Source organism: Leopardus geoffroyi, chromosome E3, assembly GCF_018350155.1.
Source record: "Leopardus geoffroyi isolate Oge1 chromosome E3, O.geoffroyi_Oge1_pat1.0, whole genome shotgun sequence".
Lineage (NCBI taxonomy): Eukaryota > Metazoa > Chordata > Mammalia > Carnivora > Felidae > Leopardus > Leopardus geoffroyi.
In genome coordinates this window covers 15,123,731-15,146,364 of record NC_059340.1, presented here as the reverse complement: position 1 = coordinate 15,146,364, position 22,634 = coordinate 15,123,731, and the positions used below count along the sequence as shown (strand labels likewise).

Below are 22,634 nucleotides of genomic sequence, written 5' to 3'. Positions count from 1 at the left end.
TAAAAGAAAAAAAAATTCTAGAGAGATTCTAAGCATTGGTTGAATATTTACATTTAGGTGACCTTTAAAGATTATGCATTAACTTGTAAAATTTTCACAGCATCAAACAGCCTCTGGAGAATCCATTATAATCTGCATTACCCTATCCATACTCAGAATACTCTGTGGTCATTTGCAGTACAAATGCCCTTGTTATTGCCATATGCTCTTGTTATTGCCATATGCTATTCCACATACAAAGCATTTCATAGTTGTTAGTGGGTTATTATTTTTTTTAATCTCTGTAGAACAGTTTTTTGTTGGTTTTTTTTTTTTTTAACAGTCCATTTATTTATTTTGAAAGAGAGTGTGCGAGTGGAGGGAGGCACAGAGAGAGAGGAGGGAATCCCAAGAATCTCTCTCTGCAGGGAGCCAATGTGGGATGAATCATGAGATCATGACCTTAGCCAAAATCAGATCATGGCCTGAGCCAAAATCAAGTCCGCTGCTTTGGGCACCTGGGTGGCTCAGTCGGTTGAGTCTCCAGCCTCAGCTCATGTCATGATCTTTTTTGGTTTGTGAGTTTGAGCCCCACATTGGGCTTTCTGCTATTGCCGCAGAGCCCGCTTCATATCTTTTGCCCCTCCCCTCACTCATTCTGTCCTTCTCTCTCTCTCTAAAAAATAAATAAACATTAAAAAAAAAAAAAAAAAGCTGCTCAACTGACTGAGCCACCCAGCTGTCTGAACAGTTCTGTCATTTAGAGGTGTTGTTTAGACTCTTGATAAAGGTGTTTCTGCTCTTGATAAGAGGCGGTTTCTTTTTTTTTTTTTTTTTTTTTTTATGTTTATTTATTTTTGAGACAGAGACAGAGCATGAATGGGGGAGGGACAGAGAGAGAGGGAGACACAGAATCGGAAGCAGGCTCCAGGCTCTGAGCCATCAGCCCAGAGCCTGACACGGGGCTCGAACTCACGAACCGTGAGATTGTGACCTGAGCTGAAGTCGGACGCTCAACCGACTGAGCCACCCAGGCTCCCCAAGAGGCGGTTTCTTTAGTGAGTGGGAGTAGAAAGTTCAGTGAGTTTCTTTGACTTTGAACCAAGGAAAGACAAACAAACTCAAGTTAAGTCAGCATGTTTTGGTTCTAAAGCTGAGCTTGAGGGACAAAGAGAAGTACAGCTGCCCACTGGAAACAGTCTACTCGAGGAAGGTGGACCTGCCTGTGTGCTTTGGACGAAGCAGCTGGGACAAGGAGATACAGTCCCCCTTCTGCCTCTGTGTTTTCCATTAGCAGCTCAGATGTAACCTTGGACCTGTCAGTTTGCAAACTAATGAGACCATGATGAACCCAATACACTCTGCTGATGGTTTTAGTTCAGAAACACTGAAGTCCTTCCTCCCTGCATGTTGGTGATGTCCTATTATAGCGGATCACCGCCAGTGGAAACCAAGTAGTAGATCACATGTACAGCTTCCAGAAATCCACAGATCATTGTTTTAAAATGTAATTTCTTCCTTTTTTTTTTTTTTTAAAGTAGACTTTATGCCTTAGTACCTACAGATTGGGATTTACAGCAAACTTGATAAGATAGTATAAAGATTTCCTCTGTACCCTAGAGTTTCCCTGTTATTAACATCTTTCATTGGTATAGTATATAGGTTACAATTAATGAACCAAAATTGCTACATTATTAGCTAAAGTCCATAGTTTATTTAGATTTCCAACTAGTGATGTTGACCTTGGTCAGCAAGTCGAGGTAGTGTTTGTCAGCTTTCTCCACTGTTAATTTACTCTTCCCCTCCCCGTTTCTGTACATTACTCTTTGGAAAGAAGTCACTATCTATAGCTCATATGTAAGGAGTGAGAGTTAGGCTTCACATCCTTGAGGGTGAGATATCTACATAAATAGGTTTGTCTCTTCTTCCCATTTATTAATGTATTCAATCATTTTTTTTATAACAGTATGGATTTATAGTATTCAGTTTATACTTTGGGTTATAATCCAGTTGTACTCTATTTCCTTTGTTGCTCAAATTGTTCTAGCTCTGGCCGCTACGATCTCTTCCAGTTGCCTCTTTTGCTCTTTTAACATACCCCCCTTCAGGGTCGGAGGTTTTATTTGTTTTTGTTTTGAGCACTTCCTTACTTTCTGGCACTACAAGATACTCCAAGCTCATCTTGTATTTTTCTTGCTCCAGTCCTAGAATCAGTCATTTCTTTAGGAGCCCTGGTTCCTTTTATTGAAGAATGGTGTTAGAAACCAAGATCTGGGTGAAGGTGTGCTTGTTGTTGACTAGGGTGTTGTTTCTTCTTTTAGGCTCTCTAAAAGGTGTAACAAAGCAAAGATATTGTATATATATTCTAGCCTTCATACATACACATGTCTGTAAATACCTGTGACCATTTGTATCTAGATGAAGCTAAACATACTGATGTCTCAAACTTTAATCCATTGCTAACATAACTCACTGTAGGCTCCTCTCCTTACTAATTTGAAAACTCCTCCTCTAACAGTGAGAAACCTAGCGCCTAATAGCCGTCATCTGTTTACTTAATTGTTTACTTCCAACGTACATGTGTAGCAGTATCAGAACATTTAACCCAAGAATACAGTGCTTGTTTGTAGTTCCTTTTGCCTCTAGTCTTAGAGGCTCCACTCGTTTCCAGAATTACTTAGGTCAGCGCCTTTTCCTCTTTCTCCACTTCAGTGAAGTTATTTCATACATTTGTAGCAGAGTTAGATTCTCACACACGGTCTGCACCTCTTCCTGGGACCCCCTGACCTCCTAAATGATTTTTTTTAAATTTTCATACTTTAAGGGTCAGTATTTGTGCTATAAAGTTGTATAGGTTTGAAAACCACATGACGTGTGATGTCATAAAAAGATGAACATCTTTAAGTAGGCTTATTTGCAATCCGTACATTTTCTTTAGCAAGGTGTCTGTTCAGATCTTTTCCTCATGTTTTAGTTAGGTTGGTTATTTTCTTATTGTTGAGTTTTAAGAATTCTTTACATATTTTCGATACTTTCCATTTACCAGATGGGTTTTGCAAATATTTTCTTCCGGTCTGTGACTTTTCATTCTCTTAACTGTGCCTTTCTCAGAGCAAACATTTTTAATTAATAAAATCTGGCTTATCAACTTTTTCTTTCATGGGTGATGCTGGATTTCATCCTATGTTATCTTCTAGAAATTTTGTAGTTTTATATTTTATGTTTGGGTCTAAGATCTGTCTCGAAAACTGTGAGATTTATATCGATATTTTGTTGTTTGTTTTGTATGCAGATGTCAAGTTGTTGAAGTACCATTTGTTGGAAAGATTATTCTTTCTCCATTTAATTGCCCTTCCTCCTTTTTCAAAGATCAGTAGACTACGTTTGTGTGTGTCTATTTCTGGCCTGTATATTGTTACATCGATCTATATGTCCATTCTTTCACCAATGCTGTGCAATCGTGACTTCTGTTAGCTTTATTGTAAGTCTTGAAATTGGGTGATGTCAGTCCTCCAGCATGCCAACTGGCTTCTTGGGTTGGCTATTCTAAGTCTTTTGCCTTTCCATAAAAACTTTAGAATCCATTTGTTAATACCTATAAACTAGCCTACTAGGGTTTTGTTTGGGAGCGAGTTGAATCTACAGATTAAGCTAGGAAAAATTGACAATATTCAGTCTTCCAATCCATGAACATGAAATATCTCTTATTTAGATCTCCCATGACTTTTTTCAGGTTTTATTTCCTGCATATAGATCCTGTACATATTTCATTAGACTTATACATAAGTGTTTCATGTTTTTAAAATTTTTTAAAAAATGTTTTATCTATTTTTGAGACAGAGAGAGACAGAGCATGAATAGGGGAGGGACAGAGAGAGAGGGAGACACAGAATCTGAAGCAGGCTCCAGTCTCCGAGCCGTCAACACAGAGCCCGACGCGGGGCTGAAACTCACAAACCGCAAGATCATGACCTGAGCCGAAGTCAGAAGCCCAACCAACTGAGCCACCCAGGCGCCCCAAGTGTTTCATTTTTTGATGCTAATGAGCATGGTACTGTGTTTTTAATTTCAAATTCCACTTGTTCATTGTTGGTATATGAGAAAGCAGCTAGTTTTTATGTATTACCTCATATAGCGCAGTCATGCCGTAATCACGTATTAGTCAGGAGGGTGTTTTGTTAATGTTAATTCTTTGTTTTTTTCTACATCGATTCCTAATCACATCATCTATACATCTCTTTCTTCCCAATCTGTATATCTTTTATTTCCATTTTCAATCTTATTGTATTGGCTAGTGCTTCTATATGATGTTGAATAGAAATGGTAAAAGGGGACATTCTTGCTTAGATTCTGATTTTAGTGGGAAAGCAACTGGTCTCTCACTTAAATATGATGTTTACTGTAGGTTTTTGGTAAGTATGTATCAGGTTGAAGACATTTCCCTCTATTTCTAGTTTGCTGAGAGTTTTTAATCATAAATGGTTTGGATTTTTGTCAAATACTTTCTCTGCAATTAATGATATGATCAGTTTCATTTCTCTTCTTTAGCTTGTTGACGTGATGTATTACATTAATTGATTTTCAAATGTTGAATCAGCCTTGCCATACCTGGAATAAATCCATGGTTTTATTGGTATTATTGGTTGTGGTGTATAATTTTTTTAATACATTGTTGGATTTGACTTACTAATATTTCATTGATTTTTTTACATATATGTTCATCACAGTTACTGTTTTGTAGTTTTCCTTTTTTGTAAAGTCTTTATCTCATTGTGGTATTAGGGCAATGCTGGTCTCTTAGAATGAGTTAAGAAGTGTTTTCTCTGCCTCTATTTTCTGGAATAGATAGGGAGTATTGGTGTCATTTCTTAAACGTTTGATTGAATTCACTAGTGAATCTTTCTGGAACAAGTAGCTGTTAAGCCACTACTCCTATCTACCCGTCTGTCAGCCTTTCTGACCAGCTCCTTCTCTTTTTCCTTTCCTCCCTCCTTTTCCCTTGGCTTCTTTTGCTTCTTTATTTTTCATATCCCCTGATATGGTGGCTGTAACCCCAACTTAGCTTAAGCATCTCCCACCACTTGGTTCAGTCTCAAGTGCCAAATTCTCAAGAAAAGGCACACCTACATATAAGATCATATCGTCTGCAAACGGAGATAATTTTACTTCTCCTTCCTTACTTGGATGTCTTTTACTTCTTTTTCTTGCCCAGTTGCTCTGGCTAGAACTGCCAGTAGTATGATAAATGGAAGTGATGAAAGTAGGCATCCTTGTCTTGTTAAGTGATAGTAGAGGAAAAGCTTTCAGTCTTTCACCACTTAATCTGATGTTTACAGTTGTTTTTTAATTTTTTACTGTTTATTAATGTTTATTTATTTTTGAGAGAGGCAGACAGAGCATGGAGTAGGGGGGGAGGGGTAGAGAGAGAGGGAGACACAGAATCTGAAGCAGGCTCCAAGCTCTGAGCTGTCAGCACAGAACGCGACGCGGGGCTCGAACTCACAAGCTGTGAGATCATGACCCAGCCAAAGTTGGACGTTTAACTGACTGAGCCACCCAAGCGTCCCATATGTCCCTTGTTTTTTTTTTTTTTTTCTTGATTGTTTTTTGTTCTAATGTTTATTTATTTTTGACAGAGAGAGAGACAGAGCAGGAGTAGGGGAGGGGCAGGGAGAGAGGGAGACACAGAATCCAAAGCAGGCTCCAGTCTCTGAGCTGTCAGCACAGAGCCTGACACGAGGCTCGAACCCACAAACTGTGAGATCATGATCTGAGCTGAAATCCAGAGTCAGACGCTTAACCGACTGAGCCACCCAGGTGCCACTGGTGTAGGATCCTTTTAACATGCTTCTGAATTTGCTTTGATATTATACTGTTGAGGATTTTTGCATCATTGTTCATAAGGGATATTGGTGCTTTGTGGATTTTTTTGGGTTTTTTTTTTTTTGGTAATATCTTTATCTGGCTTTAGCAGGCAGGCCTCATAGTCTGAGTTAGAAAATATTCCCTCTTCTTCAGTTTTTGGAAAAGTTTGAGAAAGATTGATATTAGTTCTTTTAAAGTTTAATAGAATTCAGCAGTGTGGTCCAGGGCTTTTTTTGGTGGAGGGTGGGGGGGAGATTTTTGGTTACTGACTCAGTCTCCTTACTAATTATCGGTCTATTCATATTTTCTGTATCTTTGTGATTTAGTCTTAGTAGGTTTTGTGTTTCTAGGAATTTGTCCATTTCGTCAAGATTATCCAATTTGTTGGTGTACATTTATAATAATTTTTCATAATCCCTTTTACTTCTGTAGAATCAGTAGTAATGTCCCTACTTTTATTTCTAATTTTAGTAATTTGAGTCTTTTCTCTTTTTTTTCTTAGTCTAGCTAAAGGTTTGTCAATTTTGTTGGCCTCTTTGAAGAACCAGCTTTTGGTCTCAGTTTTTTTCCCCCTATTTTTCTATTCTCTATTTCATCTCTGTACTAACCATTATTATTTCCATTCTTTTGCTCACTTTTGGCTTAATTCTTTTTCTTGTTCCTTAAGTTGTAAAGTTAGGTTGTCAATTTGAGATCTTTCTCCTTGTCTAAAGTAAACATTTTTAGCTATAAATTTCCCTCTCAGTACTGCTTTTGCTCTGTCCCATAAGTTTTGGTATGTTGTGTTTTCATTTTCACTTAGTCTCTTAACGTATTTGCTAATTTCCATATGATTTCTTCTTTGATCCATTGGTTGTGTAGGAGTGTGTTGTTTAACCTCCACAAATGTCTGCATTTTGTAGTTTTCCTTTTGTTACAGATACTTAGCTTCATCCCATTATGATTAGAGAAGATACTTTATATGACGTCTATCTCTTAAAATCTATTTAGACTTCATTTGTGGTGTAACATACGGTCTGTCCTAGAAAATGGTGAAAACTTGAGAAGAATGTGTTTTTTGTGTTCTTGGGCAGAATGTTCTGTTAGATCTAGTTGATTTCTTGTGTTGTTCAAGTCTTTGTTTCCTTCTATCTGGTTGTTTTATCCATGGTTGAGAATGGGGTACTGAACTCTCCAGTTATTATTGTAGAACTATCTGTTCCTCCCTTCAATTCAGCCAGTATCTGCTCCAATATTTTGATGATCTGGTACCAGATATACAAACATTTCTTTTTTTTTTTTTAATTTTTTTTTTTTTTAACGTTTATTTATTTTTGAGACAGAGAGAGACAGAGCATGAACGGGGGTGGGTCAGAGAGAGAGGGAGACACAGAATCTGAAACAGGCTCCAGGCTCTGAGCGGTCAGCACAGAGCCCGACGCGGGGCTCAAACTCACGGATCGCGAGATCATGACCTGAGCCGAAGTCGGACGCTTAACCGACTGAGCCACCCAGGCGCCCCTATACAAACATTTCTAATTATTGTTTCTTGCTGCATTAAACCTTTAATTAATATAAATTGTATATTTGTCCTTCTTTCTGTTTTATAATCTTTTAACTTGAAATCTTTTAACTTGAAGTCTGTTTTGTGTGATATTACTGTAGCCACTCCTGCTGTCTTTTGGTGACTGCATGGAATATCTTTTTCTGTCCTTTTGTTTTCAACCTGTGTGTGTCTTTGGATATAAAGTAAGGCTCTTATAGACAGCATATTGGTGTGTGTGTGTGTGTGTGTGTGTGTGTGTGTGTGAGTTTGATCCATTCAATCTGTTTTTTTTTGTTTGAGTGGAGAGTTTAATCCATTTACATTTAAAATGATTACTGATAAAAAGGGTCTTATGTCATTTTGCTATTTGTTTTCCATATGCCGTATATAGCTTCTTTGTCCCTCATTGCCTGTATTACCATCTTCTTTTGTGTTTAGTTGTTTTTTTGTATTGAAACATTTTAATTCCTTTCACATTTCCTTTTGCTTATATTCTATGGCTATTTCTTTGTGGGCCATGGGGATTGCATCTAATATCCTAAAGATATAACAGTAATTTGAATTTATTCCTGAATCTTTCCCTGGGAATATGTGATTACTTTCTAATTTCCACCCATCTGTTGTTGCTTTTGAATCTTCTAGTCTTTAATGTCTCTCTCCTAAAAGGGGAAAAAAAGGAAAGTGGAAAGTGATGGGGAGCACTAGCGCTTTATTCCCCTGGAAGTCACTTCAGCAGGAAGGGGAGAGGCTTTCTGCAATGGCGGAATGGGTACCAATGGCTGCCACTATATCTGTACTCTGATCAGAAGCAGCAGGCGACAGAGAACAGATCCCCAGTGTTTGGAGGACAGGGTCCTTACTGCCCAGCCTGTCTCCCACAGGCTGCGTGCAGGCTGTCCCAAGAACAGGTCCCAGTTGCCTGCTGTGGGGGTGGGCCATGGGGGATGGATAGCTACTGCCATCCAAGTTGAAACTGACTAAAATTAACTGTACTTTACAGTCCAGACCTTTCCTTGAAAGTTAGAAGCCTTCACTAGAGTCCAGAGTTCCAAAGTAGTTATATCAGACAGATTCTGCCAGTATAATTTTTGTTTGGGTGAGAAGAACGATTTTTTAAGATTTATTTATTTATTTAAGTAGTCTCTCCACCCATCGTGGGGCTTGAACTCAATCTTGAGGTCAAGAGTCACATACTCTTCTGACTGAGCCAGATAGGCGCCTTTTTAAAATTTTTATTTAAGATTCTATTTTTAATTATCTGTACATCCAGTGTGGGGGCTTGAACTCACAACACCGAGATCAAGGGTCATAAGCTCCACCCCCTGAGCCGTGCCAGGTGCTCCGTGGATGGGAAGAAGGATTCCTGGTGCTTCTGCTACTCCACCATCCGCTCACAATCTTGTACTCCGATATTTTGAAATTTATACTTAGTTTAACTCTAAAGTTAGTCAACATCGCCATCCTCCTTCAGCACAATACAAGGTCTTCCCGGGATTCTTTTGCACAGTTGATGGTTGTGTTGATGGATCCATGTAAACCCCACTTTCTTGGTTCCCCTTTGCTTCTTGCATCCATTGATTCTGCTGGGTGCAATTTTCTTTTCGCTAGAATGGGAAACTCAGTCTTTGTTCCCTCTGAAACGTCTTTATTTCACTTTCTCTCATGAATAATAGATTATCAGAGTGGATAAGTCTAAGTGGAGGTATTTCCTCTGAGCATTTGCAGATATTATTCTGTTGTCTTCCAGCATAATTTTCTAGAACCTTTCATCACTGATGAGCTGTCTGGTGTCATTCCTTACTTTGGTGTCTGCTGATAAACTCAACCAATAACAGTTACTAAGTTTACTTTGATAATGCTGTGTATGCATTAGTTCATTTAATTCTTATAAAAATATGATGAATTATAAATCTTGTTTTTCCTCATGTTTTAAAGGAGAAACCTCAGGCTGAGAGAATACAAGCAGAGTTAGAATTCAATCCCAGATGTTTCAAAATACAAAGCCTACTTTGACTATGACATCATGCCATCTCCTAAATGCTACAGAGCAGTCACAAGGTAGGGAAACAGAGGCAGGTATCCACTGAAAACCAGGCAGATCCCCTCCCAGTTCACCGAGGAGTCTGGCGGACCTCCTTCAAAGCCACCTCTGGGAAAGTTTTGCCAAATTTGAGGCCTTCTGCATAATTCAGCATTGATCACAGAGGCCTCCCTTAGACATATAAACTTGCAGTCTACAGAGGAAGGGAAGGAAGAGGTGTCCTCTCCCTGAGCCCTCCTTTCTTGGAGTAAGAAGGAATTGCGTGTCACCATTTAGGTTTTGTGCAGTGTTTTCCCAGCAAAACCTACCGACAGAATATTTTACTTTCTGTGATACATGTAGAACTCATGCTTGTCAGAGGCCTGGTTGCTCCCAGTAATTACATGCAGAGAAATGTCAGAGAAAATTGGCATTTTGGTGACACGGCTGAGAGGACTTAGCTCTATTCCAACAAAACTGTAGATTAAGATAGAAATTCCAGAAATTGAGTTTCCAGATTTAAAAGCTTTTTAATTGCACTTGGATATATCTAGAATTCAGTCACATTGTTGTAGCTTTGCTTCTCAAAGTGGTTCCTCGGGCAGCTGTTGCCATGTGAATTCTACTTGTCACTAGCAAACCCAGAAAAAGGAGGCAACTTTGCTCGGGGCTCCACAGTCGCAGGCAGTCAGGTGCACTTGGAAGTGATCTGTGCCTCCTCTCAGCCACGGAACAAACGACGCAGTTGTCGCTAGGATAGTCAAGAACAAAATCCATAAATCTGGGAAGTTCAAGAAGGACTACAGTAAGCACTCTCTTTTTTTGAATTCCCAGATCACTTCTCCCTCAAACTAACCTGGGATCTCCTCTCCTTCCCAGTTCACATGCACTTCTGAATTATGAGAGGGCCTGGCAGCCCCTCATCCATCCTCTCACTGGCACTTTCCCAAGGTTTCGTTTGCAAGTATTACTGTGTGTTTGCGGGACCAGACTTAGAAAATACCCAACGCTGGGGCCACCTGGGAGGCGCAGTCGTTAAGTGTCCGACCCTTGATCTCAGCTCAGGTCATGATCTCATGGTTCGTGGGTTTGAGCCCTGCATTGGGCTCGTACTGATAACATGGGGCCTCCTTGGGATTCTCTCTCTCCCTCTCTCTCTCTGCCCTTCCCTCCCTTAATAAATAAATAAACATTAAAAAAAAAAAAAAAAGAACCAACACTAAGATCATATAAGAGCCCTCCTTAGGAGTGTGAAAATTCAAATGAAATGTAGGAGTCTTTTTTTGTTGTTAGTGTTCTTTTTTATTTTTGTGTTTTTCTACTTTATCCATTGTATGTGGACTTTGAGTTCGGCTGTAATTGTACCTAAAGAAAGGGCTGCTCTTTGCCCTCAGCTTCTAAGAGGTGATTTTCAAGCTCTTGGAATGTCTTGTCTGGTCAGAGTACCTTTGTTTTTCTGGGGGCCTGGGGTCATGCTAGGTAGTCTACACTAGGCATGTGATTTAGGGTAGAGGCTTTGGGCTACACTGTATTTGCTTGACCTTCAGAGAAGCTGGAAACTAAAGTCAGCCACTCAGCAGTCAGCTGTCTAGGGGACTGAGTCCCAGGAAAAACTCTGGACCTCGAGGCTCAGGTTGAGCTTCCTAGGTTGGCAGCGCTCCATGCCTATTCTCGCGCTTCATTGACGGGTGATATTAGCTCTGACCACTACTTGAGTGACAGAGGACAGCTGGAAGCTCTGGGCATGGAACTTTCCTCAAGTCTGTCCCATGTGCCTCTTCCTTACGCTGATTCTCATCTGTGTCCTTCCGCTGTAAGAAACCATACTATTAACAGCTTTCAGTGAATTCTGTGGGTCCTTCCAGTGAGTGGTCAAACTGAAGGTGGCCTTGGGAACCCCTGCATTTACAATTGGTGGCAGAAATGGGGGTGGTCTTGGGGACTCCTGAACTTTGTTGTGGTATATCTGTTTTCAAAGCCCAGCCTCACCATTTCTCATTTTCTTATCTGAAAAATAGTGGTAACTGTGTTTACAGGGTTATTGTGATGGCTGAGTAAAGTGACAAATATGAAACATCTGGAATGGGGCCTTGCCTGTTACAGGCCTTTAATAACGGTTCTTTCCTAAAGGTGCTGATAATTTGACTTTTCCGTAAAGAATACTACAGTAGCATGTGGAGGAATGTTTGCAAAGACTATCTCCAATGGTGATATTAATGAATAGCTCTCGACTTGCTCTTTTTCAACTGCTATGCAGAATTTCCTCCTTAATTTTAACTCTTGCATATGTAGAAATATGATGCCTTTGAATGATTAGAACTTTCCCAGTAGCTACAGAGTATTTATCATTTAAAAGCTGGAATAACTTCAGCACAGCATGGTTGAGGCATGAGATTGACAGGCCAAAGTGGTAAGAATTTTTGTTTGGGACATTTGGAGTTTGAAGCAGCTATGGATATTCTATATAGACTTTCCGTGTGGAAGATACCGTGAAACTAACGGGACGTCAATTTTCATCTACAAAAAAAGAAAAAGTGTGCTCACCTATACTGCCTGTACTATTAGGAACAAGTTAAGATAATGGGAAGAATATCTTTCACTATGGCAGTTTTATTTTTTTAATTATTATTTTGCCAGAAGGGACAAAGACTGTGTAAATAAAACAGAACCAATCAAAGGCAGAGCAGGCTGACTTCAGAAGTCTGCATATAAATCTTACATTTCCCCTGCATTAGCCTTGGAACAGACAGTCTCTATTATGCTGTACTTGGGTAGAGAAATAATTAATAGACAGTAGGCTTCTCCTCAGTGTGCTCATTCTTGAGACTCTATGCTGAGGAAGGTTGAAGGACACTAAGAATTTGGGATATACACATTATTTTCTGTAACTTTTAGATCGGTTAAACAGAGGGAGTTAACTTAGAAATATTATACTTAAAAAAGTCCAGGGGTGAGAAAAATCTCTTTGCACCCCAAAATACTTAAAAGATAAAATGGTTATTATTAGTTCTGTCTTTTTTCCAGTTTGACAGCTAGCAGCGTGCAATCGTGTAATGACCACAGGCTCTTGACGACCCACAAATTTGAATTGTGGCTCTCCACTTACAGAGGATGTCACCTTTGACATATTTGTTAGTTTTTTGGGACTTTTGCCCTTTTTTTTTTAACACTTATTTATTTTTGAGAGAGAAGGAGGGATTGAGAGAGAGGAGAGAGAGAGAGAGAGAACACATGCTGACATGAGTGGGGAGGGGCAGAGAGGGAGACAGAAGATCCCAAGCAGGCTCCGCACTGTGAACAGAGAGCCCAATGCAGGGCTTGAACTCACAAACCGTGAGATCATGACCTGAGCCCAAATCAAGAGTCTGGCCCCTTAACCAACTGAGCCCCCCAGGCACCCCTATTTATTTTTTTAAGGTGACTCCATACCCATCATGGGGCTTGAACTCACGAGCAACCAAGAGTCACATGCTGTACCAACTGAGCCGCCTAGGCGTGCCCCACCCGTTTTAAAGATGGGCATCCAACCACATGAGTTTTGTAAAGTGCATTACACCAGCTAGAGAACCAAACAGTGCCTAGTGCACAGTAGGATGCTTCCTGAATAGCGGCTGCTACCATCGTCCTATAGGTCTTCCCCTTCCCCCCCCCCCCCTATTTTGTTGGCTCACGTTGTTAATAATATACTCTTCCCTCACTTCGATAGATTGGTCATTACTATTTTTAATTTTGTTTTTTAGTTTTATCAAAATTCTATATCATCTAAGAAGTCAAAGTTTATTACAAAAATCAGTAGTTCCTTGTATTTTCCTCAAATATACCTCCTTTCCCTTCTCTCAAGCAACAGCTACTTTCAACTTTTGGTTGACTATTTAGATTTTTGTCTTTACCAAATATTGCTGCTATTCATTGTTTTTTCTCGTTGTCTCTTCACTGTGGAAGGTGAGATGAAGCTCTCCCCTACATTTGCTCATCATGCCCTTTCCTGTTCTCCCACCTTTGCAATGTATGTATACCGTAGTTTTATGCGTTATGTGACCACGTGAACACTGTTCACTGCTGAGCAGTGCAGTCTCCTATGATTGCTATTTGTTTCCAGCATACATTTTGGTTTCCTTGGAGTTAATATTTATCTTATTTTTTTCTTTGTCTAGACTTCTGTATTCTTTAGCTAAATCAACTCTCAAACTCTCTGCCACCTGTATCTCCTCTCAGACTTTCAGATGCGTTGGAGGTTCTATCTGTTCATCTTTTTTTTTTTTTTTTAATTTTTTTTTTCAACGTTTATTTATTTTTTTTTTTTGGGACGGAGAGAGACAGAGCATGAACGGGGGAGGGGCAGCATCAGCCCAGAGCCCGACGCGGGGCTTGAACTCACGGACCGCGAGATCATGACCTGGCTGAAGTCGGACGCTTAACCGACTGCGCCACCCAGGCGCCCCTATCTGTTCATCTTTTTAAAGGAGTCTCCCCAGAGGCACTTACTGACTCACCCACTTTAGACACACACTATCATACTGGGACTTCCTTGAGCTCTCTCCTGTGTGGGATGTCTTGCTTTGGGGATCCCATGTCTCATTCTAGTGAAACATCCTCCAGTAGATTCCTAAGAAGGGGTATGTGGGAGGTCCAATTGATTGAGATCTTAAATATCTAAAAATGTTTTTATTCTCCCTACAAGCTTGATTGATAGTTTTGCTGGATATAGAATTCTCAGTTGCAAACCAACTCATATGCAATCAGAGCCACTGTCTTTGAGCTTTCAGTGTGGTTATTGAGAACTCAGAAGGCATTCTGATCCTTGATCCTTTGTATATGACGATTTTTCCCTTCTTAGGATTTCCCTTTGTCTCCATTGTTTTGAAATGTCACTGAGATGTGCCTCAGTTGGTATGTTGGTTTTTATCTATTGTCTATTCCATATGTTTATCCCTTGTCTACATGAGTATGTTTACTCATGGCCTTCACTTTACAAAACTTTTCCATAATTATTTCATTGAGGATTTCCTCCTTCCTATTTTTTTCTCCTTTCTTTCATAAAGTGGTGTTATTTTAAAATTGGGTCTCTTGGGCTAGTCCTTTAATTTTTTTTTTCTTTTTCTTTTTTTTAGTGCTTTCTTTCCTGGTTTTTGTCTTTTTTATTCTACATTCTAGAAAGTTTTTTTTTTTTTTTTTAACTTTCCTGTGAATCTTTCATCTTTCTCCTATAGTTTTAGAACCTAAGGTTCTTTTCATTCTTTAAGGGTTCCTTTTTATAGGGTAGTGGTTTTTGTTTGTTTGTTTAATGTATACAGTATTGTCTCATTTCTCTGAAGATAGTTGTTTTAGTTTAGTTGTTTGGGTTTTATTTTGTTTTGTGTGCTGTTTTCCCCTTGCCTAGGCTGTTTACTCTGTTACTCTTTTCTTTTGGTTTATTTTTAGTGTTCTTGTTAGGAGTTTTCTTCAGATGGTCACTAGTTGTCTGCTTATATTTAAGTGGGACACTAAAAAACATATTGAAAGTCCTAAGTGTGTGTATGGTGGGGGGGGGGTGCACCTGGGCTGGGTGGTTAAGCATCTGACTTAAGCTCAGGTCATGATCTCACAGTTTGTGGGTTCAAGCCTCACATTGGGCTCTGTACTGACAGCTCAGAGCCGAAACCCTGCTTCAGATTCTGTGTCTCCCTGTCTCTATGCCCCTCCCTTGCTTGTGCTCTGTCTCTCAAAAATGAATAAACATTAAAAAAAAAAAAAACAAAACTAAGTATGTGGACGGTGCTTGACTTTATCTTAGAGAAATCTAGTGGAGTCATTTACTTAGGAAACCCAAACAGTACATTTATTTATTTATTTTGAGAGAGAGCAAGCATGAGTAGGGGAGGAACAGAGAGAGAAGGAGAGAGAGAGAATCCCAAGCAGGCTCCTCACTGTCAGTGCAGAGCCTGATGTGGGGCTCAAACTCACAAACCAGGAGATCAAGACCTGAGTCAGAATCAGATGCTTAACTGACTGAGCCACCCAGGTGCCCCTGTAATTATTTTTTAAATATCTGTGATGGGGACAAGTCCATAGTTAGCATTCTATAACTGTTATAGGAGGGAAGAAGAATAAAAGGTAGCCATCATTATTGGCCTCATTTTACATGTCATACACGGTAATGACATGTTTACTCCTATGCTAGCTGGAGTGTTCCCCCATTTCCAGTAAGGTGTGAGTGTTGTGCCCCCTACACGGATACACTGTGAAAACAGCACACAGTATTCTACGGAGCCAATAGCAGCAAATTCCATTCTGTCAGGATGTCAGTAGAACAGGTGGGAATTTTCCTCATCCTGTGGTCTTCTAGTTTTGTTAAGAGGTAAGGAGGAAGAGGCTAAGCTGTTGTATGTCCTGAGTACCAACATAAATTATAAGTCAGATATATTCACAAAGCGAGCAGTTCTCATGTGGGATAGAGTGGGCTGGGGGAGGTAACTACAGAAGCAATTTTAATATGTGGTTGGCCAAGTTCAGGGTAGTGAGGTCCTGTGGCAGGTGAACTGTCATAGTTTAAAGGGATTCGGGAAGACTTCCCAGAGCAAAAGGTGTTTACCAGGGGACCTGGGACATAAATAGGTGTTAATCATACAGCAGGAGTAGGATAGGAATCACATGACAAGGGGGTTGGCTCCTGGGTAGTCTCCAAATGGAGGTTTAGTATTTAGAGTGTAGATACTAGGGCTCTATTCTGTTGTAGTAATCCCAGCATCTCTGTCTGCAGAAGTTGAAAACAGTCAAAATTGGCATCAGAAGATCAGTCAGCAAGAGGACTGTTGCTGAGTCCCAAAAGTGAGGACCTGTGTTAGGGTGGCGTCAGGACAATAGAAATGCTGCTGAAGGGGGCACCTGTGTGGCTCAGTCGGCTAAGTATCCGACTCTTGGTTTCGGCTCAGGTCACGATCTCATGGTTCGTGAGTTTGAGCCCTGCATTCGGCTCTGCGCTGACAGCATAGAGCCTGCTTGGGATTCTCTCTCTCTCCTTTTCTCTGTCCCTTCTCTGCTCTCTCTGTCTCTTTCTCAAGAAATAAATAAACTTAAAAAACAGCTTCATGAAAAAAAGAAAGAAATGCTGCTAAGGAAGAATCAATGGGGCCTGACATCTTTTGGATGTGAGGGACCAGGGAAGGGAGAGGCACCTTTGACTCTGGAGTTCTAATGCTCAGTACTCAGGGATGACTGTTTTCTTGGGCAGCAGAGAACATTTGAGAGCAGTCTGTCTTGGGAGGGAAAACGATGGGGGAGATGTGGATTCTGTATCTTGGGTTGCAGAGTTCAGAGAGGCCTTTGGGGCACCATTTCAAAGAATGGTCTTGTTAGAAGAAAATTTCTCATGATTCATAGGTAGACTAAACTTTCCCATTTATTGGATAATTTTTGTCCACTGGAAACCTCTTAGCTGTTGGGTAAAAAATCAGATGTCCTTGAAATTCAGCATATTTTAATAGTATTCTGAATCAAGGAAACTATACATTTTCAATATTTTTCTCAGCTAGAACCCAAAATTGTTACTTCACTTGGGTCATAATTAAGAGTTTTTGAGAAGATAGCAGCTTAACAAAACTATTTGTCTGCTTATAAACCAGGTATCAGTGTATTATCTGTTTACACAAATGAGTGCCAAATAGATGCTTTGAGTCAAAAGCCTTCACAGTTCAATTAGTAATTCCTTCAGAGCTTCGTCAGTTTATTTCCTGTTTCCTTCGTCCTGGTCATTATTCTACAGGGACTTTTGAGAAGCGATTTTCTTAAAAGAGTACAAATTGGATTATTCCCCTTTATTGAATTGAAATTCTTAACAGGCTTTCTGCTAATGAGATATTGTATCCATGTTAGGTTAAACAGGCCAGTTTGAATCATTTTGTTGGCATTTCAGAATTAGAAGTCATTGATTAAAAGCCTAATAACTCAAGCCAAGTTTAATAATAAAATGGATTCCACTAGGTTCTAACACAACCAAGAAAATTCATACCAAATCAAAAGTGGCAACAATAGGAATTACAATTAGCTTGTCCATTAACACATGATAATGCCAAAAAAATGTAATTAACCTTCTTTTAGTGAGACTGCTGACAATAAACTTGACTTTCAATTCCAGGATGTATTTTTTTTCTTTTCAAAATTTTATTTAAATTCTAGTTAGTTCATGTACAGTGCAGTGTTGGTTTCAGGAGTAGAATTCAGTGATTGATCACTTACAGACAACACCCAGTGCCCATCACAACCAGGGCCCTCCTTAATGCCCAGCACCCAGCTAGCCCATCCCCCCACCCTTCTCCCTCGATTGACCCTCAGCTTGTCCTCTGTCATTAAGAGTCTCTTGTGGTTATATTCTGTATTCAGCAGTTGGGTCTTCCAGGCCCAGCCTGGCAGCAGTCCTAGGGGAGAAGAAGCTCATTCTGCTTTGATGTGGAACCATATCTGGAGCACAAAAGGATTTTCTTGGACTTGATCGAGAGAAAAGAGACCAGGCTGGTTTTCGAATGTTTGAAATACTTACTTGATAGTTTTAAGGACGTTTGTGCTTCTGACCTGACTACGCTTTTTCTTTCCAGTTTAAGATCGATGGCGAATGGTGGACATGGATTGATTATAACCGGTTCCAGGAGCTCGTGCAGGAATATGAAGATAGCGGTGGATTAACGAATTTCAGCGCAAAGGATTATGTGGCCAAAACCCCCCTCTGGGCATTATTTGGTGCCAGTGAAAGAGGCTTTGATCCCAAGGACACAAGATATCAGAGAAAGAACAAATCCAAGGATATTTCCGGGTGTTGAGATTATCTGACTGTAGGGTACTGACGGACAAGAACTCCCGGCCCCCGAAGGTTCTCACGCCTCACTGTGGTTTTTCAAAGGACACGTCACGTGACTTGTGTTTCATGTAGGGAAGAATGGAAGGCTGCACACGGGGACACAAGTCACCCCCCGGGGTTGGGGAGGTGGCATCCACACTCTGAGTGCCTGGGACTCAGCCTCACGTGTCTTTTCAGAGCTCAGTCCCTTTCCTGATTTTACTTTTGAGAGGAACATCATTGCGGGGGAAGTACACAGCCATTAGAATTTAACTGGTGGTTTTGAATCATAACTTGTAAGACTCCCAAGAATGCTATTCCTGAGGGTGTTATAAGGGATGAATGTCTGTTCCTCTCCCCTTCGTGGGCTGTTGACCTTTGTGGACTGTGTTACCCCAAGGTAAGTAGATCTGCCCCCCCCCCCCCGAGACCTCCATCCCTTCTTTAGATTTAAGATAACACCTCCCAGAAGTCATTTAAGTTGTCACAATTCTCAATTATTTTTAAGTACTGCACAGATTAAAGTTTTGCTTAGTACCAACCCTTTATGAACTTGCATTGGATCTGAATGTCCTAGATCTCACTCCGTTCTCGTACAGATTGCCATAGAAGGTATTAGTGGCTGCACCAGTGTGAAAGGGCTCTTCTGGAAGAAGAATGGCTCTGTGATGTCATCAGTTAGTCTCACAGACAAACTCTGAAACTGAGTATGGTTTGCTTTTTGTTCAAAAAGTCAGTGGTCAAGCCCCTGTCCTTATACACAGAACAAGTCCCCACCTTCTTTTCCCTCTTGTAGCCCGAGCTACTTTACACAATCTGTTCTTCAGGGTTCAAGTTTTTTCTACTTGAAAACATCATTGAATACCCAATAGTTTTTTTAAAATATCATAGCTATTTTTAAAAAATTCCTTTATCCTAAAATTTTGATTAATAAAATCTTTTGGAAAGACTGGAGTTTTCTTTTGAGTGTTTATTTGAAAGATGCTTCTAGTGCCATGGTTCTAAGCCCTATCAGATCGACCTCCTCCTGTATACCAGCCGTCTGTCTTGTCACCCCCTCTGTTTTCTGCTGAAGTAAAACCCATACATAATGTAACCTACCTACTCACCCAGTTGAAAACTAGGCTCTGATTATTTCTAAGCAGTAGAGTCAGAACACTTCTGTCTGCTGTGACATGGGATGGGAGGGTTGCAGAGTATCACAGAAATCCTGTGTCCTTTCTTGAACCCACCTCATCTTCAAGCTTATGTTTGGTCTCCTGTTCTGGTGACTTATGAGACCGACAGGAGACAGGAGTGATGCAGGTCGGTGAGGCAAGATCTCCTTGAAACCCAGATGGGTTAATGTTCATTGAATTTGAGGTGCAAAAATACCCTAGAGTAGAAGGAAGTGTTAAAAAGCAAGAGCTCATGCTGAGCGGGGAGCCTGGAGGCAGAACATGCTGGGCTTTGGACCATCCTAAACCTTTTTTCAACCACAGTAAGGACTGTAGGGAACCCACTTTCCCTCCAAAACAAAGAAGACATAGGCAAAGTGACTAAAATCCTTAAATTTTAGAATTTTGACAAGGAACTGAAAATCATCTGTTAAGAGAAACCAGTGAACCTCAATAAAACTAACTGTTGGCTTCTCATCAGAAACCGTGGAGGCTGGAGGACAGAGGCGTAGCACCTTCAAGGGACCAAAAGAAAAGGCTTTCTACCAACAATTCTTTGTCTAAATCCTCCTTCAAAAATAAAGGAGAAATTAAGACATTTCCGGGTAAACAAAAAGTGAGAGAATTCACCTGCAGACCTGCCCTGCACGGAATACTGAAGGCTCTGATGAAATACACTAGACACTAGCACAGAAGCACATGAAGAAGGAAAGAGTGCTGGTAAAAGTAATTTCAGAGGTTTTATAAATGTATCTTCGTACCTCCTATTTTAAAAAACAGTTGCCTAAAGTGATAATTATAGAACTGTGTTGATGGGCTTACAATGTGTAAAGATGTAATTCGTATGACAGTAATAGCTCAAGGGGGTACAGCACAAGGCATAGGCATATTGGAGCAACTATTGACTGCCTACTGGTGAAATTTAGTATGAATCCAAAGTAGATTGTGTCATGATGCTACTTATAATCCCAAGAGCAGCCACAAAGAGAACAAATTTTTAAAATATGGTAAAAGAATATGATTCTGTTCCCAGTCCCTGTGTTTGGGCTTTTCCCCACACCAAGCACATCCAGCACACCAGCTGGATCTCCTACAAGTCACTAAATCCTGACACCGTCTACCGAGAGAGAGAGTGTGAGATGATCACAGGTTAAGGGCTCAGTCCCACAAGGCTACGTACCCTCCCCTTCAGATGCCAGCAGCCAGCCCGGGTCTTTCACCTGGACTTCTGGCCCTTGACTCTCGATGGGAGGTTCTCACAACCCCCTCCACGGGTTTGATTAATTTGCTAGAGCAGCTCACAGAACTGAGAAACGTTTTACTTCCTAGATTACTGGCTTGTTATAAAAGGAAGTAACTCAGGAACATCCAGGTGGAAGAGGTGCCTAGGGCCAGGTATGGAGAATGGGTGCATCTCCCATGCCTTCTCTGAGCATTCCACTTCATCATTACCAACGTGTGTTCACCAGCCCCCAAGCTCTCTGAACCCTGAGCTTTGGAGCTTTTACAGCGGCCGTATTCCATAGGCACATGGAATAATCATTGGTTTAATTGACTTAATCATTGGCTGTTGGCAATTGAGCTCCATCTCCAGCCCCTCTCCACTCTGCAGAGGTTCTGGGGGTGAGAACAAAAGTTCCAACTCTCTTATCACATGGTTGGTTATCCTGGCAGCCAGCCACATTGCCTACGGGCTTTCCAAAAGTCACCTCATTAATATAACAAAAGACATCTTTTCTGCTCTCATCACTTAGGAAATTCCAAGGGTTTTAGGAGCTCTGTGCCAGGAACAGGGACAAAGACCAAGTACGCGTTTATTATAAATCACAATATCACAAACAGCAAAGGAATTGAAAAGGTACACTAGAAAATAACACAAAAGAAGGCAGTAAGAGGAATAGAACAAAGACCTAAGACATTCAAAAAACAAATAGTAAAAATGTCAGGCATACATCCTACCTATGGTAAGTATATTATGTAAATGGGTTAAATACCCCCAATCAAAAGAAAGATGACCAAATGATTTATGTATTTATTTATTTAAAAATTTTAATGCTTACTTATTTTTGAGAGAGCACAAGCGAGGAAGGGGCAGAGAGAGAGGGAGACACAATCTGAAGCAGGTTCCAGGCTCTGAGCTGTCAGCTCAGAGCCCGACACGGGGCTTGAACCCACGAATTGTAAGGTCATAGAAGTTGGATGCTTAACCAACTGAGCCACCCAGGCGCCCCCAAAGTGGATTTTTAAAAAACCCAATTATATGTTATCTATAAGAAAATCATTTCAGATTCAAAGACTAAAAAAAGATGGAAAAGGGTGTATCATGGAAGCAGTAAACCAAAAGAGAGCTAGAGTGGCTATACTAATAGCAAAAAAAAAAAAAAAAAAAAAAAGACTTTAAGACAAAAAAATTGTTACCAGCGAGGAAAAAGGACATTTTATAATGCTAAATTATAATTGAATTTGAATTATTTATAATTTAATCTACTAGGAAGGTTATAAACATATATGGTTTATAAACATATATGGTTTATAAACATAAATGGTTATAAACATATATGCACCTAACAAGAATCCCAGAGCCTCGAAATACATGAAGCAAAACCTGACAGAACTGAAGGGAGAAACAATTCAATAATAATAATAATTGGAGACTTACACGATGGCATTGAACAATGGTCAGAAGAACTAGGCAGAAGATCACCAAGGACACAGAAGATCTGAGCAACATTATAAACCAACTATAACCAGGCTTCTAGGGAGCACTCCACCAGACGACACTTCATCCTCAAAGACACATGGAACATTTTCCAGCATAGACCTTTTGTTAGATCATAAGACAAGTTTCAATAAATTTAAAAGGGTTTAAATTATACGCAGTATGTTCTATGACTAATGGAATGAAATTAGAAATGAACAGAAGAAAAGTTGGGAAATTCACAAATACGTAGAAATTAACCAACATCCTAAAAAACCAAAGGGTCAAAGAAGAAATCACAAGGGAAATTAGAAAAGACTGTCAGATAATTGAAAATTAAAACAATGTACCAAAACTTAATGCTGCTAATGTACCCCTTAAAGGGAATTTATAGTGTAAATGCCTACATTAAAAAGAACATCTATCCAACCAATAACATAACCTTCATCTTAAGAAACTAGAAGAACAATTAGACCCAAAGCAAGCAAGAGGAAGAAAATAATAAATGTTACAGCAGAAATAATGAAATAAGGGAAAGGAAAACAATAGAAAAAATTAATAAAACTAACTTGGTTCTTGAA

The 22,634-nt window shown here is 40.0% G+C and overlaps 1 protein-coding gene across 4 annotated transcripts in view; it reads left to right on the top strand.

Annotated features, from left to right (window-relative positions):
- LOC123589606 (S-adenosyl-L-methionine-dependent tRNA 4-demethylwyosine synthase TYW1) overlaps nt 1–19,149 on the top strand; it is a 215,797-nt gene extending 196,648 nt beyond the window's left edge. For all 4 annotated transcript variants that reach the window (XM_045461945.1, XM_045461946.1, XM_045461944.1 and 1 more), the window contains exon 16: nt 17,960–19,149. In XM_045461945.1, the coding sequence (XP_045317901.1) occupies nt 17,960–18,181 (222 nt within the window). In that variant the 3' untranslated portion in view covers nt 18,182–19,149. The remainder of the gene's footprint in view (nt 1–17,959) is intronic.
- Nucleotides 19,150–22,634: the final 3,485 nt, after the last annotated feature.